This window comes from Mya arenaria, chromosome 2 (assembly GCF_026914265.1).
Source record: "Mya arenaria isolate MELC-2E11 chromosome 2, ASM2691426v1".
Taxonomy (NCBI): domain Eukaryota; kingdom Metazoa; phylum Mollusca; class Bivalvia; order Myida; family Myidae; genus Mya; species Mya arenaria.
In genome coordinates this window covers 5,972,001-5,994,413 of record NC_069123.1, presented here as the reverse complement: position 1 = coordinate 5,994,413, position 22,413 = coordinate 5,972,001, and the positions used below count along the sequence as shown (strand labels likewise).

Sequence of the window (22,413 nt, the reverse complement as noted above, 5' to 3'; positions counted from 1 at the left end):
TGCATGTAGATAGACATTTTGATATGCATTGTCATGAATATAAATATCCCTCTAGAGAGTTGCATTTGTATGAAAAACACGTGTTAATTAACATACTAGATAATACTAACATTCCATTTTGAATGGTCATATTTTTTGTGATTGAAATATCAACTTTTCAGTTTCTTTTTATTGTATGATATGTTCAAAGGTAGTTAGAGGAAATATATATAGAAGTACACCATGGTCGTTATTGTTATATCATTATTTCAGTAGAAACGTTTCAATAAACGAAAGAAAAAAACATAAGTGTTCGTTTTACGTATTTTGTTTTAAGCCTGGCTCTCAATTCTACCCCGATTGCCTACGAGTTTAAAATGTAAGTGCTTTTTGACAAATCTTAAACATAGAGGTGTGACCGTATCGGCGTAATTTAGCTAAGCTCCACCTTATGAATCGAGAACAGTCATGAACATTAAGCAAAAAATGTCAGTCGTTATTCTTCTGCAATGTGCTATGATTTGTTTCAAAACGTAGCCAAATGATACTGCAGTCTTTACTAAATCGGACATAGTTATATGTCCGTGAAGTTGGCAGCCTCACAGCCAGGCAGCGAAAATAAGCAGCGTGGCAGCGTGAAGTTAGCAGCCCAGCAGCCTGACAGATTAGCGGCGTGAAGTAAGCAGCCCAGCAGCCTGGCAGCGTGAAGTCAGCAGCATAACATCGTGACAGCTTGAAGATAGCAGACTGCCAACTTCACGAACATTATAGTTATAAATGTACAGGCATGCGTTGGGTTGTCATGGTGTAGTAAACCGTGGATGGCGACTGTCATGTTATAACGATTTCGAGCGAAAGCGAAAACGCTTTAATTCGATTTGCTACTGGTCATAGAATTGTATCTGATCTTTGAAATATTCCCGTCGTTGGATAACCGCAAGCATTCGTATTCCCACAGTTGGATAATCGCAAGCAGATAATCGCATGCATTCTTTTGGCCACTGTTGGATAATCTTAAGCATTCGTATTCCCTTCGTTGCATCATCGCATGCATTCGTATTTCCACCGTTCTATAATCGCACGCATTCGTATTGCCACCGTTGGATAATAGGAAGCATTCGTATTTTCACCGTTTGATAACCGCAAGCATTCGTATTCCCAACGTGTGATAACCGCAAGCATTCGTATTACCACCGTTGGGTAATCGCACGCATTCGTATTCCCACCGTTTGATAACCGCAATCATTCGTATTCCCACCGTTGGTTAATCGCGAGCATTCCTATTTCCACCGTTGGATAATCGCACGCATTCGTATTCCCACCATTGAATAATCGCACGCATTCGTATTCCCACCGATTGATAACCGCAAGCATTCATATTCCGACCATTCGATAATCGCAAGCATTCGTATTTCCACTGTTTGATAACCGCAAGCATTCGTATTCCCACCGTGTGATAACCGCAAGAATTCGTATTCCCACCGTTGGATAATCGCATGCATTCGTATTCCCACCGTTTGATAACAGAAAGCATTTGTATTCCCACCGTTAGATAATCGCGAGCATTCGTATTCCCACCGTTGGATAATCGCAAGCATTCGTATTGCCAACGTTTGATACTCGCGATCGTTCGTATTTCCACCGTTTGATAATCGCACGAATTCGTATTGCTCCGTTCGTAGTCGCAAGCATTCGTTTTGCCACCGTTGGATAATCGCAAGCATTCGTATTGCCACCGTTCGATAATCGCGAGCATTCTTATTGCCACCGTTGGATAATCGCGAACATTCGTATTGCCACCGTTGGATAACCGTAAGCATTCGTATTGCAACCGTTAGATTATCGCAGGCATTCGCATTCCGACCGTTAGATAATCGCAAGCATTCGTGTTTCCACCGTTGGATAGTCGCAAGCATTCGTATTCCCACCGTTGGATAACCGCAAGCATTCGTATTGCCACTGTTGGATAATCGCAAGCATTGGTATTGCCACTGTTGGATAATTGCAAGCATTCGTATTCCGACCGTTAGATAATCGCAAGCATTCGTGTTACCACCATTAGATAATCGCAAGCATTCATATTCCCACCGTTGGATAACCGCAAGCATTCGTATTTCCACTGTTGGATAATTGCAAGCATTCGTATTCCGACCGTTAGATAATCGCAACCATTCGTGTTACCACCATTAGATAATCGCAAGCATTCGTATTCCCACCGTAAAATAATCGCAAGCACTCGTGTTCAAACCGTTGGATAATCGCAAGCATTCGTTTTCCTACCGTTTGATAAACGCAAGCATTTATATCCCTACCGTTGGATATTCGCAAGCATTCGTATTGCCACCGTTGGATAATCGCAAGCATTCGCATTGCCACTGTTGGATAATCGCAAGCATTCGTATCTCCACCGTTGGATATAATCGGAAGCATTCGTATTGCCACTGTTGGATAATCGCAAGCATTCGTATTGCCACCGTTGGATAATCGCGAGCATTTGTATTGCCACCGTTGGATATCCGCAAGCATTCGTATTCAAAACGTTGGATTATCGCAAGCATTCGTATTGCCACCGTTAGGTAATCGTAGGCATTCGTATTACCACCGTTAGATAATCTTAAGCATTCATTATAATCGCAAGCATTCGTTTGCCTACCGTTGCATAATCGGCAACACTCGTATTTCCACCGAAGGGTAATCGTCAGTATTTGTATTGAAATTTAAAGCTGGAGGCATGTTCCCCCGATGAATCACGTTTAACGCTTCTCCGACAAGTCCGGGGAAGTCGGAATTGGAATCTTGAAAGTGGGAGCCAAGTGTTATTTCCAAAGAAATCATTCCGTTACCGTATATAATGTGTGTAAATGGCATATCGCTATAGGAAAGACAATAAAATTATTTAATGTGACTTTATACAATTTTAAAGTGATGGCATCGTGCTTTGTGTGGAAAATAGTTGCAGTCGATATTTTTGCTATGTTTGTGTTATGTCAGTGCTGTACAAATAAATAGATATGATTGATCCTGAAAACTTCAAGAATGGAACGACCATTACCTGGAATGCCTATCTGGTAACGGCAATAACTTCTGGTTTTGTAGACAGAAATATGGATCTGTATCTGTAATTTGCGGCCTGTTTCCGGGCAAAGACGAAGCGTTTGCGTGTCTCAACATTCGTGGTAACCCTGGACACTCAGTTATAAATCACATCGCGGAGAACAGTTTGCAATACTTGTTGGGGTGTCTTATAGTCTTATTGACTTCATTCATGTTCGTTAACATTATTAGCACCTGATTTCAATAATTGTTTTGTAGTTGTTGAGAAATGTTGTCGTTATATGGAACACCAATTGAGATTGTAAATGTATAAAGATACAACACTGCTTTCATAGCGTAGCATGTATTTCGAAACTAAAGTAATTAGGCAGATGATGATTGTCTTCACTGGTTGACAATTAACATTTGACGTTGCCCAAATATTAGATAAATACTTAAGTATGATTCAAAATATTGTATGCTTTTATAATTTAATGAAAACGTTTTTTAATGGATTGTGTTTATAAGAAAAGATATCGAAATTTGAAAGGAAAAAATATTCTAGAGCTGAAAATATAATTATTAAAAAATGGATTCTGTTCAAACAATATTTTGGCTGTATAATATGCATTTTTACACCCAAATAAGATTTACCACAATTAATGATATTGTTTTATTATTCCAAAAAGGATGAATAGATGAGGATGAAAGTTTAAAAATGGTTCTTATGAAGGATATCTAGTTTAATTTGAAAACAATGAGCATAAAACAAAGTATTTCTACCTTATGAGTCTATAGTAGATCACAGTAAATCGTTTAGCATTCACCAAACATTTAATATGTTTGCGTTTTCGGCTATTAAATTCAGGGTTACAATCTTGTTATCAGTAGTTAATATTTTCCATAAATGCATTATTTAATAAGTACTTTAAGGGTTATCAGTCAAACTTTGTGTATGTTATACATGTGTATGCATTGATTTGGAATAAGAGTGCCACTTTAATCAACATATTTCATGATAGAATGCGCTCTTAAAAAGTGTAAAAACATATATGGTTTTTAATAACTTTTGATAATATATGGTAAAATGAGTTGAGATTGAGATTAAGATTTGATTCAAGTATTTTCCAGATATTGGTGCCTGCTTCCTCAGTAAAATTACAAATGCGTTTGCAAGGAGTTGAACGCTCACACGTCAAAAAAAACATTGAATGGTCATGCACTATTCAGCCATCATTTTATGGATAATTTATTGTAATGGCTCTGCCATTTCCCTCTTGCGATGTTAACCGATGGGAAATCAACTAAGAAAGGAGCAATTTATTTGAATCAATGAGGGCAACCCTGGTCATTGCGCTATTGTTGGGATTTATTTAGCTTCGCCGTGTATAGAAAAATTATAACCAAGGCCTTATAAAGAAACCTTTGTGTTTAAAAAATAATATTATGTAATTTTTGAAGCAACTAAAATGATTTTGTCGAACGTCTCATAAAATAGAGATCTTTTTTTTTCTTTTTTATAAGGCTATTATTCGTCGCAAACGTTAACAGGGTTACATAAACATGTATCTCATTTTTGCACTGGCCATTTAAACCTTATAAATCTATAGGCTTTAGAATGCCATTTATTATATGCCTATCAATTTCCTTTTCCATACACAACAGCGAAAATACAGCACCCCGTATTGAATAATCCGTATCACTATTATACTGTCTTTTTCTGATTCCGTATCATGCGAGTACCGTGTGAAGTCTCGGAACTACTTTCGTGTTGCTAAAAATAGCGTGACAGAAAAAAAAGGTAAAACCTGTCCAATTTTATTTAAAATACATAATTCATAAAATTATTCCACGCTCCAGAAGCATGTTTAATGTTAATATTCAGGAACATGGTTCTTCAAAGAAACATGAGGATAAGCACGAAGGTCGAAGCGGACAACACTTCCAATCTATCCAGACAGCTTGATGTTTTGAAGCGATTTTGAAGTTCATAAATTGTAGCATAATCATGATCATGAGAAGCTCACCAATACAAAGAAGACGATTTTGCTTCATCAATAGAAAAAGCGATTGACTCATGAACTTTCCTCAATTTTGCATATAATGATTGTCAAAAAATCCCACGAATGTTAACTTTGTTAAAAATGGCCGCGTTGCGTCTACAGGAAATGACGGTTAGTGTAGTAACTCGTAGAATAAGTACCGTTTTTGTTATGCTTTTTTGTACTGTAACATTTACTAATTGTTTAAGTATCAGCAAATTGTTAATTTTGCTAACATATAAAATATTGTCTTCTTATCTTCCATAATAATGTGAATTCTGTTACTTCTGACTTAATTTCGCTGTTGTAGCCTCCCTTGACTTCAATACACAAAAGTACGTAACACATTCGAAAGAATACGTGCATTTGACATATTTCGGTAAAATTAAATCCAATTGAAACAGAAAAATAAAAAGGAATAATTAGATAGGCAGGTATATATATAATAAATGGAATATTACGATAAAACCCTTTTCTGGTGACCTGCATCACGTCACGTTCTGTGAGTAAACGTGTATCCGTCTCGACCTGCGGTTTCGACGGATATGTGTTAACACACCAAACTCGACGTGATACAGGTCATCAGAATAGCGTCCTATCATGATATCCCCTATATACTGTACTAAGCTTACATATTATGTTGAAAAGATGTTTCAAACACTATTGGTATAAACGGATGGCATCTGTCTTAGCTTGGAATAATCAGTTTTCTTTCATGCTTTTGGATGAAATATGGAGATTTATTAGTGAAATAACAACAGTGAAAATATCAACTTTAAGAACTACTTTTAAAATCTCAGTAGTCACTTCCCCATGGTCAAAACTAAACATGTCACTTCTGAAGCAGAAAATGTTCCCAAAAATAGTTTGAAAATTAAAAAGTTGCATTAGCTTAAATAAAGATATAAAACATTATTGCAAATTTATCAACTTACCGTTTATAAGAAAAATCGTTATTTTATTCCTTAATCGTTTTGTTGAACTTCGTTCGAGCATCTGCTTTTTCTCAAAACAAATTACAGATGAAAACAATTTTTTTACAAACCAAGTTATGTCCAGGTCTTAGCCAATACTCGAATGTGCAGTTTTTGAATGTATGGTCAATGTAGGGTAAAACGTCTCCGAAAAAAAGACGTTCAATTAAATATATCTCAGCCATGATGGCTAAAAGCTTATAAGTATCTAATTATTTGACCTTAAGACTTCTAATCCGACCAAATGGTGAAGTTATATTTTGGGCAAGTTTCTTCAATAAGATTTGAGGAAATGAAATAGAGGTTTTACGAGAATTGTGCATGTTTGATTGTACATTCCGATTTGCATAGCATGTGTGTTTGTGTATGTTTCTTTGAATGTTTGAACTTCCAGCAGTATTATTAAGATTGAATTTAAGTCTATCAATCTGCTTTTAAATCAAAGATTGGTGCCACACGATAAATAAACTCTCCTGAATAGTTGTTCCAGCCTAAAAAAACATCTACTTTATCGAATAACCGTCATAGAGGAAATCAGGATTGGCGTGCTAAGAAGGTTGTGAAGGGCAAAAAATCAACAAACAATTGTATTTGACATAAGGAAGTGCACAATTCGTTCGAAAGTGAATTTCATGTTAGGACTATCGTTGAAATTACAATCCAAAGCATGTTTAAAATTTCTGGCAAATTTCGCATGAATGATAATCAATTACCATTCTGAAGTGGTAGCGATTCATACGTGTAAAGACAAATTCATCTGATTTGCTTTACAAAGATTCCTTCGGAAGGCTAATAAGGCACGTATCGATCAGTCTGTTACAAACGATTTGCGGTTTATATCTTTCCCTGGTAACAATATATCAATTTCTAAGAAAAATGAATTTGTTTGCCTTTAAGGCACAGCTAGAATGAATCAGTACGCATTTGTCAGCTCGATATTTGAATTGTTGACTTGTAAGCTATTAATTAGTTTTAGATTAAGTTAGCAGCATGTTCATTCACCAAGATAATAATACATACTGTAACCTTATTTTCATTTGGTTGAGACTTTATTAAGTCTTTATCTTATCTTTATAGTCTTTAAGATTTTACTCTGCACAAATATGACAGTCAATTCAACATGGTTTCAAATTAGTCATGGAGAGTTCCGGACAATCACTCTATCCGCTCTATTCGATCTATGCTCTAGTACATTGTAATTTCAAAAACATATGAGTATATCAATTTCAACTTGCTTACTAATAATTGATACATGTCTTAATATTTTTCCACTATCCATGCATCACAGTGGTTATCTATCCAGTTTGCGTTCATAATCGAAGCCGTGAGTAGGATCCAGGTGAACGTCACGCAAAACTGGATCAAGACTCTAGACGGCAAATATGCAGGCGTCTACATAGACAGCTATCTGCTCCTCATCTTCGGGTGAACACCCTGGCATGTAGTTGTTAAAATTAGCTTGATTAAGATTAGACGGCAAAAATACAGGCGTCTACATAGACAGCTATTAGCTCCACATCTTTGGTGGAATATCCTGGCAAGTAGTGGTTTATATTAGCCGTGATTACCAATCAAAACTAGAACAAGACTCTAAACATTAAATATACAGGCATCTCCATAAACAGTTTCCTGCTCCTCATATTCGAGTGAATATCCTGGCAGGTAGGTAGTGACCATAAGGCATCATTCGAAACAACTCGGCCATTTTCCATCAAAAACAACCCCGGATGTATGCCAGAACATCAGAAGATGTAGTTTGTGTAATTTTAAAAAGTAGTATTAATCAAGGAATTAATTGCGGGGTTGGTGTCATAAGTGAGTTATCAACGCAATTGGGCTGGTCAAAGGTGTGGAGTCCGAAGGTGGATATTTTAATTTTTGGCTAGTAGGAGACCGATAATATATCACTTTACATGGTGTAATTATTAAACGCAACAAGCATGATCTGTCTCATCTGTGTTCCTCGTTTAAAATGGCGCATTTTGGTTTCCAGGTGTAAATCTTATCTGTTTATGAGCATAGATAAATATACCGACACTATTTTTAAACTTGCTGGTATTTAGGTAATAGAAAACCCTAGTAAACTTCGATTTGGAAAAATGCGCAAAAACTGCGAAAGATGCGTCGTAAGCAATTTGATAAATCAGTATGTAAGATTCAATGCGTTGTGCATGACGATGTCAATTTTATGTAAGTTTTTGACAATTTTCTTTTTTCTTGCAATTGTATCATCTGATGTATTGCCCCTTTAAACTATTTTATCAAGTTGTTTCGTGAAACTTTTACGTGCTCACATTTGTAAGGTAAACAGTGAATATGTATAAATACTTAAGAAAATATAACTCACACATTCTTACTTAAACATGCTTATATTTCGTCATTAAGGAAATATATCTTCGTGTAGTAAAATGTAAATTATTTTTCATGTAGATATATAGATTTTTTGTATATACATTCTCATGAATACAAATATCCCACTAAAAAGTTGCGATTGTATGAAAAAAATAAAAGCGTATTAATTAACATACCAGATAATAAAAACATTCCATTTTTAAAGGTCATATTGTCTTTTTGTGATTGTATATTAACTTGTCAGTTTCATTTTACTGTATGATATATTCAAAGGTTGTTAGAGGAAATATATATATATTGAAGCACACCTTGGTCGTTATTAGTTCAGTAGAAAAAAACGTTGATTAAAAACGTTTTTACTAAATCGGGCATAGTCATTAATTTATAGGCATGCGTTTGGTTGTCATGGTGAAGTTTTGCGTGGGTCGCGACTGTCATTTTATAACGCTTTCGAACGAATGGGACATTTTACGCTTTAATTCGATTTGCTATGATTAATAGGATTGCAACTGATCTTTGAAAGGTTCCCGTTGTTGGATAAAGTATTCGTATTCCCACCGTTGGATAATCGCCAATACTCTTATTCCCACCCACCGTTGGTTAATCGCAAGCAGATAATAGTCAACACTCGTATTCCGACCGTTAAATAATCGCAAGATGATAATCTTTAGCATTCGTATTGCCACCGTTGGATAATCGCAAGCATTCGTATTGCCACCGTTAGATAATCGCAAGCATTCGTATTGCCGACGTTGGATAATCGCAGGCATACGTATTGCAACCGTTAGATAATTGCAAGCATTCGTATTCCAACCGTTGGATAATCGCAGGCAATCGTATTGCCACTGTTTGATAATCGTAGGCATTCGTATTGCCACCGTTGGATAATCGCAAGCATTTGTATTCCCACCGTTGGATAATCACGGGCATTCGTATTGCCACCGTTGGATAATCGCAAGCATTCGTATTCCCACCGTTGGATAATCTTAAGCATTCGTATGGATATTGGATAATCGCCAACGTACTTATTTTTGCCGTAGAAATTATTCCTTTACCGTTCATAATGAGGTCTAAATGAAATATCTCTATAGCATAGGCAATACAATTTTTTTATGTTACTTTATCCAATTTTGAAGTGATGTCATCGTGCTTTGTGTGGAAAGAGTTGCAGTCGATCTTTTTGCTATGTTTGTGTTATGTCAGTGCTGTACAAATAAATAGATATGATTGATCCTGAAACTTTCGAGAATGGAACGACCATTACCTGGAATGCCTGTCTGGTAACGGCTATAACTTTTGGATTTGTAGACAGAAATATAGATCTGTATCTGTAATTTGCGACCTGTTTCCGGGCAAAGACGAAGCTTTTGCGTGTCTCAACAATCAGTAATAAATGACAACACGGTGAACAGATTTCAATACTTGTTGGGGTGTCTTATAGTCTTATTGACTTCATTCATGTTCGTTAACATTATTAGCACCTGATTTCAATAATTGTTTTGTAGTTATTGAGAAATTTTGACGTTATATGGAACACCAATTGAGATTGTAATTGTGTAAAGATACAACACTCTTTCATAGCGTAGCATGTATTTCGAAACTAAAGTAATTTGCCAAATGATGATTGTCTTCACTGTTTAACAATTCACATTTGACGTTGACCAAATATTAGAAAAATACTTAAGTCAAATCTCAATCTCAGACTCAACTCTTTATGTTTTATAAAAGCATAGTATGATTCAAAATCTTGTCTGCTATTATAATTTAATGAAACATATTTTGATGAAATGTGTTGAAAAGAAAGGATATCGAAATTTCAAAGGAAAATTATTCTAGAGCTGAAAATATCATTATTAAAAAATGGATTGTGTTCAAACAAAATTTTGGCTGTATAATATTTCTCAATTTGAATCTTGACCAACGTTTTTAAAGATGCATTTTTACTCCCAAATAAGATTTACCACAATTAATGATATTGTTTCATTATTCCAAAAAGGATGAATAAAGGTTCGTATGAAGGCTATCTAGTTTAATTTGAAATAATGAGCATAAATCAAAGTATTTCTACCTTATGAGTCTATAGTAGATCACAGTAAATCTTTTAATATGTTTGCGTTCTCTGCTATTAAATTTAGGGTTTCAACCTTGTTATCAGTATATATTTTCCATAAATGCATTATTTAATAAGTACTTTAAGGGTTATCAGTCAAACTGTGTGTATGTTATACATGTGTATGCATTGATTCTTAATAAGAGTGCCATTTTAATCAACATATTTCATGATAGAATGTGTTCTTAAAAGGTGTAAAAACATATATGGTTTTTAATAACTTTTGCTAATATATGGTAAAATGAGTTGAGATTAAGATATGATTCAAGTATTTTCCAGATATTTATGCCTGCTTCCTCAGTAAAATTACAAATGCGTTTGCAAGGAGTTGAACGCACACACGTCAAACAAACAAATGAATGGTCATGCACTATTCAGCCATCATTTTATGGATAATTTATTGAAATGGCTCTGAATTTGTAGCTTTCTCGATGCCATTTTCCTGTTGCGATGTTAACCGATGGGAAATCAACTAAGAAAGGAGCAATTTATTAGAATCAATGAGGGCAACCCTGGCCATTACGCTATTGTTGGGAATGATTTAATTCCGCCGTATATAAAAAAAATTATAACCAAGGCCTTATAAAGACACCTTTGTGTTTAAAAAAGTTAATGTCTAAATTTTGAAGCATTTAATGGTTTTATCGAATATCTCATAAAAATGATATCTTTTTTATAAGGCTCTTTTTTCATGGCATACGTTAACACAATTACTTAAACATTATCTCATTTTTGCAATGGCCATTTACTTTAATTGTATATTTATTAAACCATATAAATCTATAGGCTATTGATTGCCTTAAACTGTACTAAGCATACATATTATGTTGAAAAGATGTTTCAAACAGTATTAATATAAACGCATGATATCTGTCTTAGCTTGGAATAATCAGTTTTCTTTCATTCTTTTGGATGAAATATGGAGATTTATTAGTGAAAGAACAACAGTGAAAATATATACTTTAAGAGCCATTTTAAAATCTTCACAGTTACTTCTCTTTTGTCAAAACTAAACACGTCACATCTAAACCAGAAAATGTTGCCAAAAATATTTTGAAATATTTAAAAAAAAATGCCTTAGCTTATATAAAGATATATTGGAAATTTATCAACTTACCGTTTATTAGAAAAATGGTTATTCTGTTCTTCAAACGTTTTCTTGAACTTTGAAGCCGAATGTTCAAATACATGCTTTCTTTCAAAAGAAATTACAGACGAAAACAACTTTTGTATAAACCAAGTTATGTCCAGGTCTTAGCCAATACTCGAATGTGCAGTTTTTGAATATATGGTCAATGTAGGGTTAAACGTCTCCGAGAGAAAGACGTTCAATTAAATATATCTCAGCCATGACGGTGGAAGGCTTATGAGTATCTAGTTATTTGACCCTAACACTCCTTATCCCGATCAATTGGTGAGGTTGCATTTTGAGAGATTTTCTTCAATAGCATGAAATGAAATAGAGGTTTTACGGGAATAATGAATGTTTGATTCTTCTGAACATTTCGATTTGCATAGCATCAAGCTATGAGTGTGTTTCTTTTTAAAATGAATGTTTGAACTTCCAACAGTATTATTTAGATGGCATTTAGGTCTGCTTTTAATCAAAGATTGGTGCCACACGATAAATAAACGCGCCTGAATAATTGCTCAAGCCTCAAAACCATCTACTTTATCGAATAACCGTCTTAGAAGGTAATCAAAATTGGCGTGCTAAAAAGGAAGTGAGGGGCAAAAAAATTACAATTGTATCTGACATAAGGAAGTGAACAAACTCGATCGAAAGTGAACTTACTGTTAGAACTATCGTGGCAATTACAATCCAAAGCATGTTTAAAGTTTCTGGCAAATTTCGCATGAATGGTAATCAATTACCATTCTGAAGTGATAGCGATTCATACGTGTAAAGACAAATTCATCTGATTTGCTTTACAAAGATTCCTTCGGAAGGCTAATAAAGCACGTATCGATCAGTCTGTTACAAACGATTCGTGGTCTATATCTTTCCCCGGTAACAATTTATCAATGTTCTAAGAAAAATGAAATTGTCTGTCTTTAAGGCACAAATAGAATGAATGTGTACGCATTTGTCAGGTCGATATTTTATTTGTTGACTTGCAAGATAATTAACTAGTTTTAGAAGAAGTTAGCAGCATGTTGCACATTCTGTTTTCATTCACCAAGATAAGAACGCTTATTATATGCCTATTAAATTCGTTTTAAATATCGAACAATGAAAATACAGAACGCTGTATTGAAAAATCCGTATCACCATACTGTCGTTTTCTGATTCCGTATCATGCGAGTACCGTGTGTAATCTCGGAACTACTTCCGCGTTGCTTAAAATTGCGTGACCTAATAAGCCGGTAAAAATTAAATTAACTAACTTTACTCACGCTCCAGAAGCATGTTTATATTCAGGAACATGGTATTCATGTTCTTCAAAGAACCATGAGGATAAGCACGAAGCAGAAAACACTTTCAATCTATCTAGACAGCTACTTCGCACATGCTTCAGTGAACAAGTTGTTTGTCATTTCGAACTTCATAAATTGTTGCATTATCTGTGCTCATTATCATAAATATGAGCAGCTCGCCAATACAAAGAAGGAGGCGAATTCGCGTCATCGATAGAATTAGCGATTGACTCACAAACTTCCCTCAATTCTGCATATTATGATCGTCAAAAAATCCCACAAATATTTACTTTGTTTAAAATGGCCGCGTAACGTCTACAGGAAATGACGATTAAAAGTGTATGCGCGTAAAATAAGTACTGCTTTTTGTTGATCTGCTTTTTGGGGCGGTGACATTTAATTATTGTTTTCGTATTAGCAATTTATTAATTTTGCTAAAACAAAAAAACGTCTTGTTTTTAGTTTGCTCAATAAAATGAATTCTGTTACTTCTGACTTCGTTTCGCTTAAGTAGCCTCCCTTGACTTCATTACACAAAACTACGTAACACATTCGAATTCATACGCGCATTTGACAGATGGCGGTAAAATTAAATCAAATTGAAACCGAAAAATAAAAAGGAATACGTAATTAGGCAGGTATATCATAAATGGAATATTACGATAAAACGCTTTTCTGGTGACCTGACCTGCATCACGTCTCGTTCGGTGAGTAAACATGTATATCTGACTCGACCTGCGGTCTCGACGGATACGTGTTTACACACCGAACTCGACGTGATACAGGTCACCAGAAAAGCGTCCTATCATAATATCCCCTATATACTGTAACCTTATTTTCATTGGGTTGAGACTTTATTAAGTATTTATCTTATCTTTATATAGTCTTTAAGATTTTACTCTGCACAAATATGACAAAGTCATTTGAACATGGTTTCAAATAAGTCATGGACAGTTCCGGACAATCACTAAACCCGTTCTATTCGATCTATGCTCAAGTAGATTGTAATTTCAAAAAAAAAACATTTGAATTTACAAAATCCAACTTGCTTACTAATAATTGTTACATGTCTTATTATTTCCACTATCCATTACAGTGGTCATGATCGTGTTGTTGAAAAGGTTTGCATACATTTCTCTTTACATGATATAAGATGAATGGGTTTTTGAATGTGAAGGAAATAAATGGGTACATTTGCCATAAAAATCGGGTTGATGTGAATTAGTTTCAGTTTTATCACAGATCCTATCAATCGACCAACTCCAAAAATGTGCCAATTGTTTCATATACACTGATAAAGGGTAGAGTTTGTATTCAATATGTCGGTATAATTCCATAAATATATTATTTTTGCAGTATCAATCTAATATACAAATGGCGGTGTGAATAAACACCAGCTATTGTATGGGAATAAATATAACAGGCGCAAAATTTAGGTTGATGGATCGTTTAAATGCATTTTCATGTTTAACTCAATTGACTTAGATGATCAAAACAAACAAAAAAGCATATGATTTGTGTACGGATAAAACATAATCGACGTTCTGGCGCCTTTTTCGTTTGGGGAATTAGTGGCCTTTCAAGAACAGGCTAGGAACGCCTATTCAACCATGAGCAAGAGAGTGGAGATGGGTTGCCCAAACAGGCATAGGGCAATGAGTGATTATGGGGGCGCACAAAAAAGCATGAGGCAGGGAGTGAAGATGGGGGCGCCAAAATAGGCATGAGGCAGGGAGTGAAGATGGGGGCGCTCAATCAGCTATGAGCCAGAGAGTGGGGATAAGGAGCGCCCAAACATACTTGAGGCAGAGAGTAGAGATAAGGAGCGCCCAAACAGACATGATGCAGACATTGGAGATGGGAGCGCCCAAACAGGCATTAGGCTGAGAGTGGAGATAAGGAGCAGCCAAACAGGCATGAGCCAGAGAATGGAGATAAGGAGCAGCCAAACAGGCATGAGCTAGAGAGTGGAGATGATGAGCATCAAAACAATCATAGGCGAGAGATTGGAGATGAGGAGCGCCCAAACAGACATGAGCCAGAGAGTGGAGATCAAGAGCGCCCAAATAGGCATGAGCCAGAGAGTGGAAATAAGGAGCAGCCAAACAGGCCTGAGCTAGAGAGTGGAGATAAGGAGCGCTCAAACAGTCATGAGCCAGAGAGTGGAGATAAGGAGCAGCCAAACAGGCATGAGCTAGAGAGTGGAGATGATGAGCATCCAAACAGTCATAGGCGAGAGATTGGAGATGAGGAGCACCCAAACAGACATGAGCCAGAGAGTGGAGATCAAGAGCGCCCAAATAGGCATGAGCCAGAGAGTGGAAATAAGGAGCAGCCAAACAGGCCTGAGCTAGAGAGTGGAGATGAGGAGCGCTCAAACAGTCATGAGCCAGAGAGTGGAGATAAGGAGCAGCCAAACAGGCATGAGCCAGAGAGTGGAGATGAGGAGCACCCAAACAGGCATGAGCCAGAGAGTTGAGATGAGGAGCACCCAAACAGCCTTGAGCGAGAGAGTGGAGATGAGGAGCACTCAAACAGTCATGAGCCAGAGAGTGGAGATGAGGAGCGTCCAAACAGTCATGAGCGAGAAAGTGGAGATGATGAGCGTCCAAACAGTCATGAGCGAGAGAGTGGAGATGATGAGCGTCCAAACAGTCATGAGCCAGAGAGTGGAGATGGTGAGAGTCAAAACAGTCATGAGCGAGAGAGTGGAGATGATGAGCGTCCAAACAGTCATGAGCCAGAGAGTGGAGATGAGGAGCACCCAAACAGCCAAGAGCAATGGAGTGGAGTTGAGGAGCGTCCAAACAGTCATGAGCCAGAGAGTGGAGATGAGGAGCGCCCAAACAGCCAAGAGCAATGGAGTGGAGTTGAGGAGCGTCCAAACAGTCATGAGCCAGAGAGTGGAGATGATGGGCGTCCAAACAGTCATGAGCCAGAGAGTGGAGATGAGGAGCGCCCAAACAGCCAAGAGCAATGGAGTGGAGTTGAGGAGCGTCCAAACAGTCAAGAGCCAGAGAGTGGAGATGATGAGCGTTCAAACAGTCATGAGCGAGAAAGTGGAGATGAGGAGCACTCAAACAGTCATGAGCCAGAGAGTGGAGATGATGAGCGTTCAAACAGTCATGAGCGAGAGAGTGGAGATGAGGAGCACTCAAACAGTCATGAGCCAGAGAGTGGAGATGAGGAGCGTCCAAACAGTCATGAGCGAGAAAGTGGAGATGATGAGCGTCCAAACAGTCATGAGCGAGAGAGTGGAGATGATGAGCGTCCAAACAGTCATGAGCCAGAGAGTGGAGATGGTGAGAGTCAAAACAGTCATGAGCGAGAGAGTGGAGATGATGAGCGTCCAAACAGTCATGAGCCAGAGAGTGGAGATGAGGAGCACCCAAACAGCCAAGAGCAATGGAGTGGAGTTGAGGAGCGTCCAAACAGTCATGAGCCAGAGAGTGGAGATGAGGAGCGCCCAAACAGCCAAGAGCAATGGAATGGAGTTGAGGAGCGTCCAAACAGTCATGAGCGAGAGAGTGGAGATGATGAGCGTCCAAACAGTCATGAGCCAGAGAGTGGAGATGAGGAGCGCCCAAACAGCCATGAGCAATGGAGTGGAGTTGAGGAGCGTCCAAACAGTCATGAGCCAGAGAGTGGAGATGATGAGCGTCCAAACAGTCATGAGCCAGAGAGTGGAGATGAGGATCACCCAAACAGCCAAGAGCAATGGAGTGGAGTTGAGGAGCGTCCAAACAGTCATGAGCCAGAGAGTGGAGATGATGAGCACCCAAACAGTCATGAGCCAGAGAGTGGAGATGAGGATCACCCAAACAGCCAAGAGCAATGGAGTGGAGTTGAGGAGCGTCCAAACAGTCATGAGCGAGTGGGTGGAGATGATGAGCGTCCAAACAGTCATGAGCGAGAGAGTGGAGATGAGGAGCGTCCTAACAGTCATGAGCGCAAGAGTGGAGATGAGGAGCTTCCAAACAGTCATGAGCGAGAGAGTGGAGATGATAAGTGTCCAAACAGTCATGGGCCAGAGAGTGGAGATGAGGAGCACCCAAACAGTCATGAGCCAGAGGGTGGAGATGAGGAGCACCCAAACAGTCATGAGCCAGAGAGTGGAGATGAGGAGCACCCAAACAGTCATGAGCGAGAGAGTGGAGATGAGGAGCACCCAACAGTCATGAGCCAGAGAGTGGAGATGAGGAGCACCCAGACAGTCATGAGCATGAGAGTGGAGATGAGGAGCACCCAAACAGTAATGAGCCAGAGAGTGGAGATGAGGAGCACCCAAACAGTCATGAGCCAGAGAGTGGAGATGAGGAGCACCCAAACAGTCATGAGCCAGAGAGTGGAGATGAGGAGCACCCAAACAGTCATGGGCCAGAGAGTGGAGATGAGGAGCACCCAAACAGTCATGGGCCAGAGAGTGGAGATGAGGAGCACCAAAACAATCATGAGCGAGAGAGTGGAGATGAGGAGCATCCAATCAATCATGAGCGAGAGAGTGGAGATGAGGAGCACCAAAACAATCATGAGCAAGAAAGTGGAGATGAGGATCACCCAAACAGTCATGGGCCAGAAAGTGGAGATGAGGAGAACCCAAACAGTCATGGGCGAGAGAGTGGAGATGAGGAGCACCCAAACAGTCATGAGCCAGAGAGTGGAGATGAGGAGAACCCAAACAGTCATGAGCAAGAAAGTGGAGATGAGGAGCACCCAAACAGTCATGGGCCAGAGAGTGGAGATGAGGAGCACCCAAACAGTCATGAGCCAGAGAGTGGAGATGAGAAGCAGCCAAACAGTCATGAGACAGAAAGTGGAGATGAGGAGCACCCAAACAGTCATGAGCCAGAGAGTGGAGATGAGGAGAACCCAAACAATCATGGGCCAGAGAGTGGAGATGAGGAGCACCCAAACAGTCATGAGCCAGAGAGTGGAGATGAGGAGCACCCAAACAGTCATAAGCGAGAGAGTGGAGATGAGGAGCACACAAACAGTCATGGGCCAGAGAGTGGAGATGAGGAGCACCCAAGCAATCATGGGCCAGAGAGTGGAGATGAGGAGCACCTAAACAATCATGAGCGAGAGAGTGGAGATGAGGAGCACCCAAACAGTCATGAGCCAGAGAGTGGAGATGAGGAGCACCGAAACAATCATGAGCCAGAAAGTGGAGATGAGGAGCACCCAAACAGTCATGAGCCAGAGAGTGGAGATGATGAGCACCCAAACAGTCATGAGCCAGAGAGTGGAGATGAGGAGCACCCAAACAGTCATGAGCCAGAGAGTGGAGATGAGGAGCACCCAAACAATCATGAGCGAGAGAGTGGAGATGAGGAGCACCCAAACAATCATGAGCGAGAGAGTGGAGATGAGGAGCACCCAAACAGTCATGAGCGAGAGAGTGGAGATGAGGAGCACCCAAACAGTCATGAGCCAGAGAGTGGAGATGAGGAGCACCCAAACAGTCATGAGCCAGAGAGTGGAGATGAGGAGCACCCAAACAGTCATGAGCCAGAGAGTGGAGATGAGGAGCACCCAAACAGTCATGAGCCAGAGAGTGGAGATGAGGAGCGCCCAAACAGGCATGAGCCAGAGGGTGGAGATGAGGAGCACCCAAACAGTCATGAGCGAGAGAGTGGAGATGAGGAGCACCCAAATAGTCATGAGACAGAGAGTGGAGATGAGGAGTACCCAAACAGTCATGAGATAGAGGGTGGAAATGAGGAGCACTCAAACAGTCATGAGCCAGAGGGTGGAGATGAGGAGCACTCAAACAGTCATGAGACAGAGAGTGGAGATGAGGAGTACGCAGACAGCCTTGAGCGAGAGAGTTGAGATGAGGAGCACCCAAATAGTCATGAGCCAGAGAGTGGAGATGATGAGTACTCAAATTGTCATGAGACAGAGGATGGAGATGAGGAGCACTCAAACAGTCATGAGACAGAGAGTGGAGATGAGGAGTACTCAAATAGTCATGAGTCAGATTGTGGAGATGAGGAGTACCCAGACAGCCTTGAGAGAGAGAGTTAGGATGAGGATCGCCCAAACAGTCATGAGCAAGATATGGAGATGAGAAACGCCCAAACAGTCATGAGTGAGAGAGTGGAGATTTGGAGCGCCCAAACAGTCATGGGCCAGAGATTGGAGATGAGGAGCGCCCAAACAGGCATGGCCAGAAAGTGGAGATAAAGAGCGCCCTTACAGGCATAAGCCAGAGAGTGGAGATGATGAGCACCCAAACAGTCATGAGCCAGAGAGTGGAGATGAGGAGCACCCAGACAGCCTTGAGTGAGAGACTTGAGATGAGGAGCGCCCAAACAGCCATGAGCTAGAGAGTGGAGATGAGGAGCGCCCAAAGAGTCATGAGCCAGAGAGTGGAGATGAGGAGCACCAAAACAATCATAAGCGAGAGAGTGGAGATGAGGAGCATCCAATCAATCATGAGCGAGAGAGTGGAGATGAGGAGCACCAAAACAATCATGAGCAAGAAAGTGGAGATGAGGATCACCCAAACAGTCATGGGCCAGAAAGTGGAGATGAGGAGAACCCAAACAGTCATGGGCGAGAGAGTGGAGATGAGGAGCACTCAAACATTCATGAGTCAGAGAGTGGAGATGAGGTGAACCCAAACAGTCATGAGCAAGAAAGTGGAGATGAGGAGCACCCAAACAGTCATGGGCCAGAGAGTGGAGATGAGGAGCACCCAAACAGTCATGAGCCAGAGAGTGGAGATGAGAAGCAGCCAAACAGTCATGAGACAGAAAGTGGAGATGAGGAGCACCCAAACAGTCATGAGCCAGAGAGTGGAGATGAGGAGAACCCAAACAATCATGGGCCAGAGAGTGGAGATGAGGAGCACCCAAACAGTCATGAGCCAGAGAGTGGAGATGAGGAGCACCCAAACAGTCATAAGCGAGAGAGTGGAGATGAGGAGCACACAAACAGTCATGGGCCAGAGAGTGGAGATGAGGAGCACCAAAACAATCATGGGCCAGAGAGTGGAGATGAGGAGCACCTAAACAATCATGAGCGAGAGAGTGGAGATGAGGAGCACCCAAACAGTCATGAGCCAGAGAGTGGAGATGAGGAGCACCGAAACAATCATGAGCCAGAAAGTGGAGATGAGGAGCACCCAAACAGTCATGAGCCAGAGAGTGGAGATGATGAGCACCCAAACAGTCATGAGCCAGAGAGTGAAGATGAGGAGCACCCAAACAGTCATGAGCCAGAGAGTGGAGATGAGGAGCACCCAAACAATCATTAGCGAGAGAGTGGAGATGAGGAGCACCCAAACAATCATGAGCGAGAGAGTGGAGATGAGGAGCACCCAAACAGTCATGAGCGAGAGAGTGGAGATGAGAAGCACCCAAACAGTCATGAGCCAGAGAGTGGAGATGAGGAGCACCCAAACAGTCATGAGCCAGAGAGTGGAGATGAGGAGCACCCAAACAGTCATGAGCCAGAGAGTGGAGATGAGAAGCACCCAAACAGTCATATGCCAGAGAGTGGAGATGAGGAGCGCCCAAACAGGCATGAGCCAGAGGGTGGAGATGAGGTGCACCCAAATAGTCATGAGCGAGAGAGTGGAGATGAGGAGTACCCAAATAGTCATGAGACAGAGAGTGGAGATGAGGAGTACCCAAACAGTCATGAGATAGAGGGTGGAAATGAGGAGCACTCAAACAGTCATGAGCCAGAGGGTGGAGATGAGGAGCACTAAAACAGTCATGAGACAGAGAGTGGAGATGAGGAGTACGCAGACAGCCTTGAGCGAGAGAGTTGAGATGAGGAGCACCCAAATAGTCATGAGCCAGAGAGTGGAGATGATGAGTACCCAAATTGTCATGAGACAGAGGATGGAGATGAGGAGCACTTAAACAGTCATGAGACAGAGAGTGGAGATGAGGAGTACTCAAATAGTCATGAGTCAGATTGTGGAGATGAGGAGTACCCAGACAGCCTTGAGAGAGAGAGTTAGGATGAGGATCGCCCAAACAGTCATGAGCAAGATATGGAGATGAGAAACGCCCAAACAGTCATGAGTGAGAGAGTGGAGATGTGGAGCGCCCAAACAGTCATGGGCCAGAGATTGGAGATGAGGAGCGCCCAAACAGGCATGTGCCAGAAAGTGGAGATAAAGAGCGCCCTTACAGGCATGAGCCAGAGAGTGGAGATGATGAGCACCCAAACAGTCATGAGCCAGAGAGTGGAGATGAGGAGCACCCAGACAGCCTTGAGTGAGAGACTTGAGATGAGGAGCGCCCAAACAGCCATGAGCTAGAGAGTGGAGATGAGGAGCGCCCAAACAGTCATGAGCCAGAGAGTGGATATAAGGGGCGCCCAAACAGTCATGAGTCAAAGAGTGGAGATGATGAGCACCCAAACAGGCATGAGCCAGAGAATGGAGATGGGGAGCACCCAAACAGTCATGGGCCAGAGAGTGGAGATGAAGAGCACCCAAACAGTCATGAGCCAAAGAGTGGAGATGAGGAGCACCCAAACAGTCATGAGCCAAAGAGTGGAGATGAGGAGCGCCCAAACAGTCATGAGCGAGAGAGTGGATATAAGGGGCGCCCAAACAGTCATGAGTCAAAGAGTGGAGATGATGAGCACCCAAACAGGCATGAGCCAGAGAGTGGAGATGAGGAGCACCCAAACAGTCATGGGCCAGAGAGTGGAGATGAAGAGCACCCAAACAGTCATGAGCCAAAGAGTGGAGATGAGGAGCACCCAAACAGTCATGGGCCAGAGAGTGGAGATGAGGAGCACCCAAACAGTCATGGGCCAGAGAGTGGAGATGAGGAGCACCCAAACAGTCATGAGCCAGAGAGTGGAGATGAGGAGCACCCAAACAGTCATGGGCCAGAGAGTGGAGATGAGGAGCACCCAAACAGTCATGGGCCAGAGAGTGGAGATGAGGAGCAACCAAACAGTCATAGGCCAGAGGGTGGAGATGAGGAGCACCCAAACAGTCATGAGCCAGAGAGTGGAGATGAGGAGCACCCAAACAGTCATGAGCCAGAGAGTGGAGATGAGGAGCACCCAAACAGTCATGGGCCAGAGAGTGGAGATGAGGAGCACCCAAACAGTCATGGGCCAGAGAGTGGAGATGAGGAGCACCCAAACAGTCATGGGCCAGAGAGTGGAGATGAGGAGCACCCAGACAGCCTTGAGCGATAGAGTTGAGATGAGGAGCGCCCTAACACTTTTCAGCCAAAGAATGGAGATAACGTGAGTCATAACAGGCATAAGCCACGAGAAAGTGGCGATGATGAGCACCGAAACAGCCATGAGCGATGAGAAAGTGGAGGCAGGTTCAAGCCCAGATGAACTGCGCCAACTTATCGAGGCCGCGTTTAAGAAACGTAATTTCGGTAAACTTAGCTGACCATGAAATAAATTTATTTAATGGCGATGTCTAGCACATGCAGAGTGCGGTAACGGTTCGAGTTTCCCAACGTTTTTTAAACACGGGCCTTAACTAAACATAAAATGTCTAAACTTAAGA

At 40.9% G+C, this 22,413-nt stretch overlaps 3 protein-coding genes across 3 annotated transcripts; all 3 read left to right on the top strand.

Moving 5' to 3' along the window:
• Positions 1-14,227: 14,227 nt before the first annotated feature.
• Positions 14,228-18,740, top strand: LOC128205744 (uncharacterized protein DDB_G0290685-like). Its single transcript, XM_052907672.1, has 4 exons — positions 14,228-14,233; positions 14,791-15,368; positions 15,408-17,051; positions 17,084-18,740. The coding sequence occupies exons 1-4, from the start codon at positions 14,228-14,230 to the stop codon at positions 18,738-18,740; spliced, it is 3,885 nt and encodes a 1,294-aa protein (XP_052763632.1).
• Positions 18,741-18,762: 22 nt separating this feature from the next.
• Positions 18,763-20,625, top strand: LOC128205740 (uncharacterized protein DDB_G0290685-like). The gene is made up of 4 exons (XM_052907658.1): positions 18,763-18,930; positions 19,072-19,193; positions 19,227-20,137; positions 20,174-20,625. Exons 1-4 carry the CDS (start codon positions 18,763-18,765, stop codon positions 20,623-20,625), a joined length of 1,653 nt encoding a protein of 550 aa, XP_052763618.1.
• Positions 20,626-20,632: 7 nt separating this feature from the next.
• Positions 20,633-22,085, top strand: LOC128205730 (variant surface antigen E-like). The gene is made up of 3 exons (XM_052907647.1): positions 20,633-20,735; positions 20,953-21,142; positions 21,176-22,085. The coding sequence occupies exons 1-3, from the start codon at positions 20,633-20,635 to the stop codon at positions 22,083-22,085; spliced, it is 1,203 nt and encodes a 400-aa protein (XP_052763607.1).
• Positions 22,086-22,413: the final 328 nt, after the last annotated feature.

What these genes read in the sequence shown, in the direction of transcription:
- LOC128205744 (XM_052907672.1), top strand. An exon ending in GATGAGGAGCACCCAAACAG is followed by an intron (nt 15,369 to 15,407) that starts GCATGAGCCAGA and finishes GCACCCAAACAG; the next exon opens with CCTTGAGCGAGAGAGTGGAG. An exon ending in GAGCACCCAAACAGTCATGA is followed by an intron (nt 17,052 to 17,083) that starts GCGAGAGAGTGG and finishes AGCACCCAACAG; the next exon opens with TCATGAGCCAGAGAGTGGAG.
- LOC128205740 (XM_052907658.1), top strand. Translation starts at nt 18,763, where the DNA reads ATGAGCCAGAGAGTGGAGATGATGAGTACTCAAATTGTCATGAGACAG. An exon ending in AGACAGCCTTGAGAGAGAGA is followed by an intron (nt 18,931 to 19,071) that starts GTTAGGATGAGG and finishes GCGCCCAAACAG; the next exon opens with GCATGGCCAGAAAGTGGAGA. An exon ending in AAACAGTCATGAGCCAGAGA is followed by an intron (nt 20,138 to 20,173) that starts GTGGAGATGAGG and finishes ATCATTAGCGAG; the next exon opens with AGAGTGGAGATGAGGAGCAC.
- LOC128205730 (XM_052907647.1), top strand. Translation starts at nt 20,633, where the DNA reads ATGAGACAGAGAGTGGAGATGAGGAGTACGCAGACAGCCTTGAGCGAG. An exon ending in CCAGAGAGTGGAGATGATGA is followed by an intron (nt 20,736 to 20,952) that starts GTACCCAAATTG and finishes GTCATGAGTGAG; the next exon opens with AGAGTGGAGATGTGGAGCGC. An exon ending in GAGCACCCAGACAGCCTTGA is followed by an intron (nt 21,143 to 21,175) that starts GTGAGAGACTTG and finishes GCGCCCAAACAG; the next exon opens with CCATGAGCTAGAGAGTGGAG.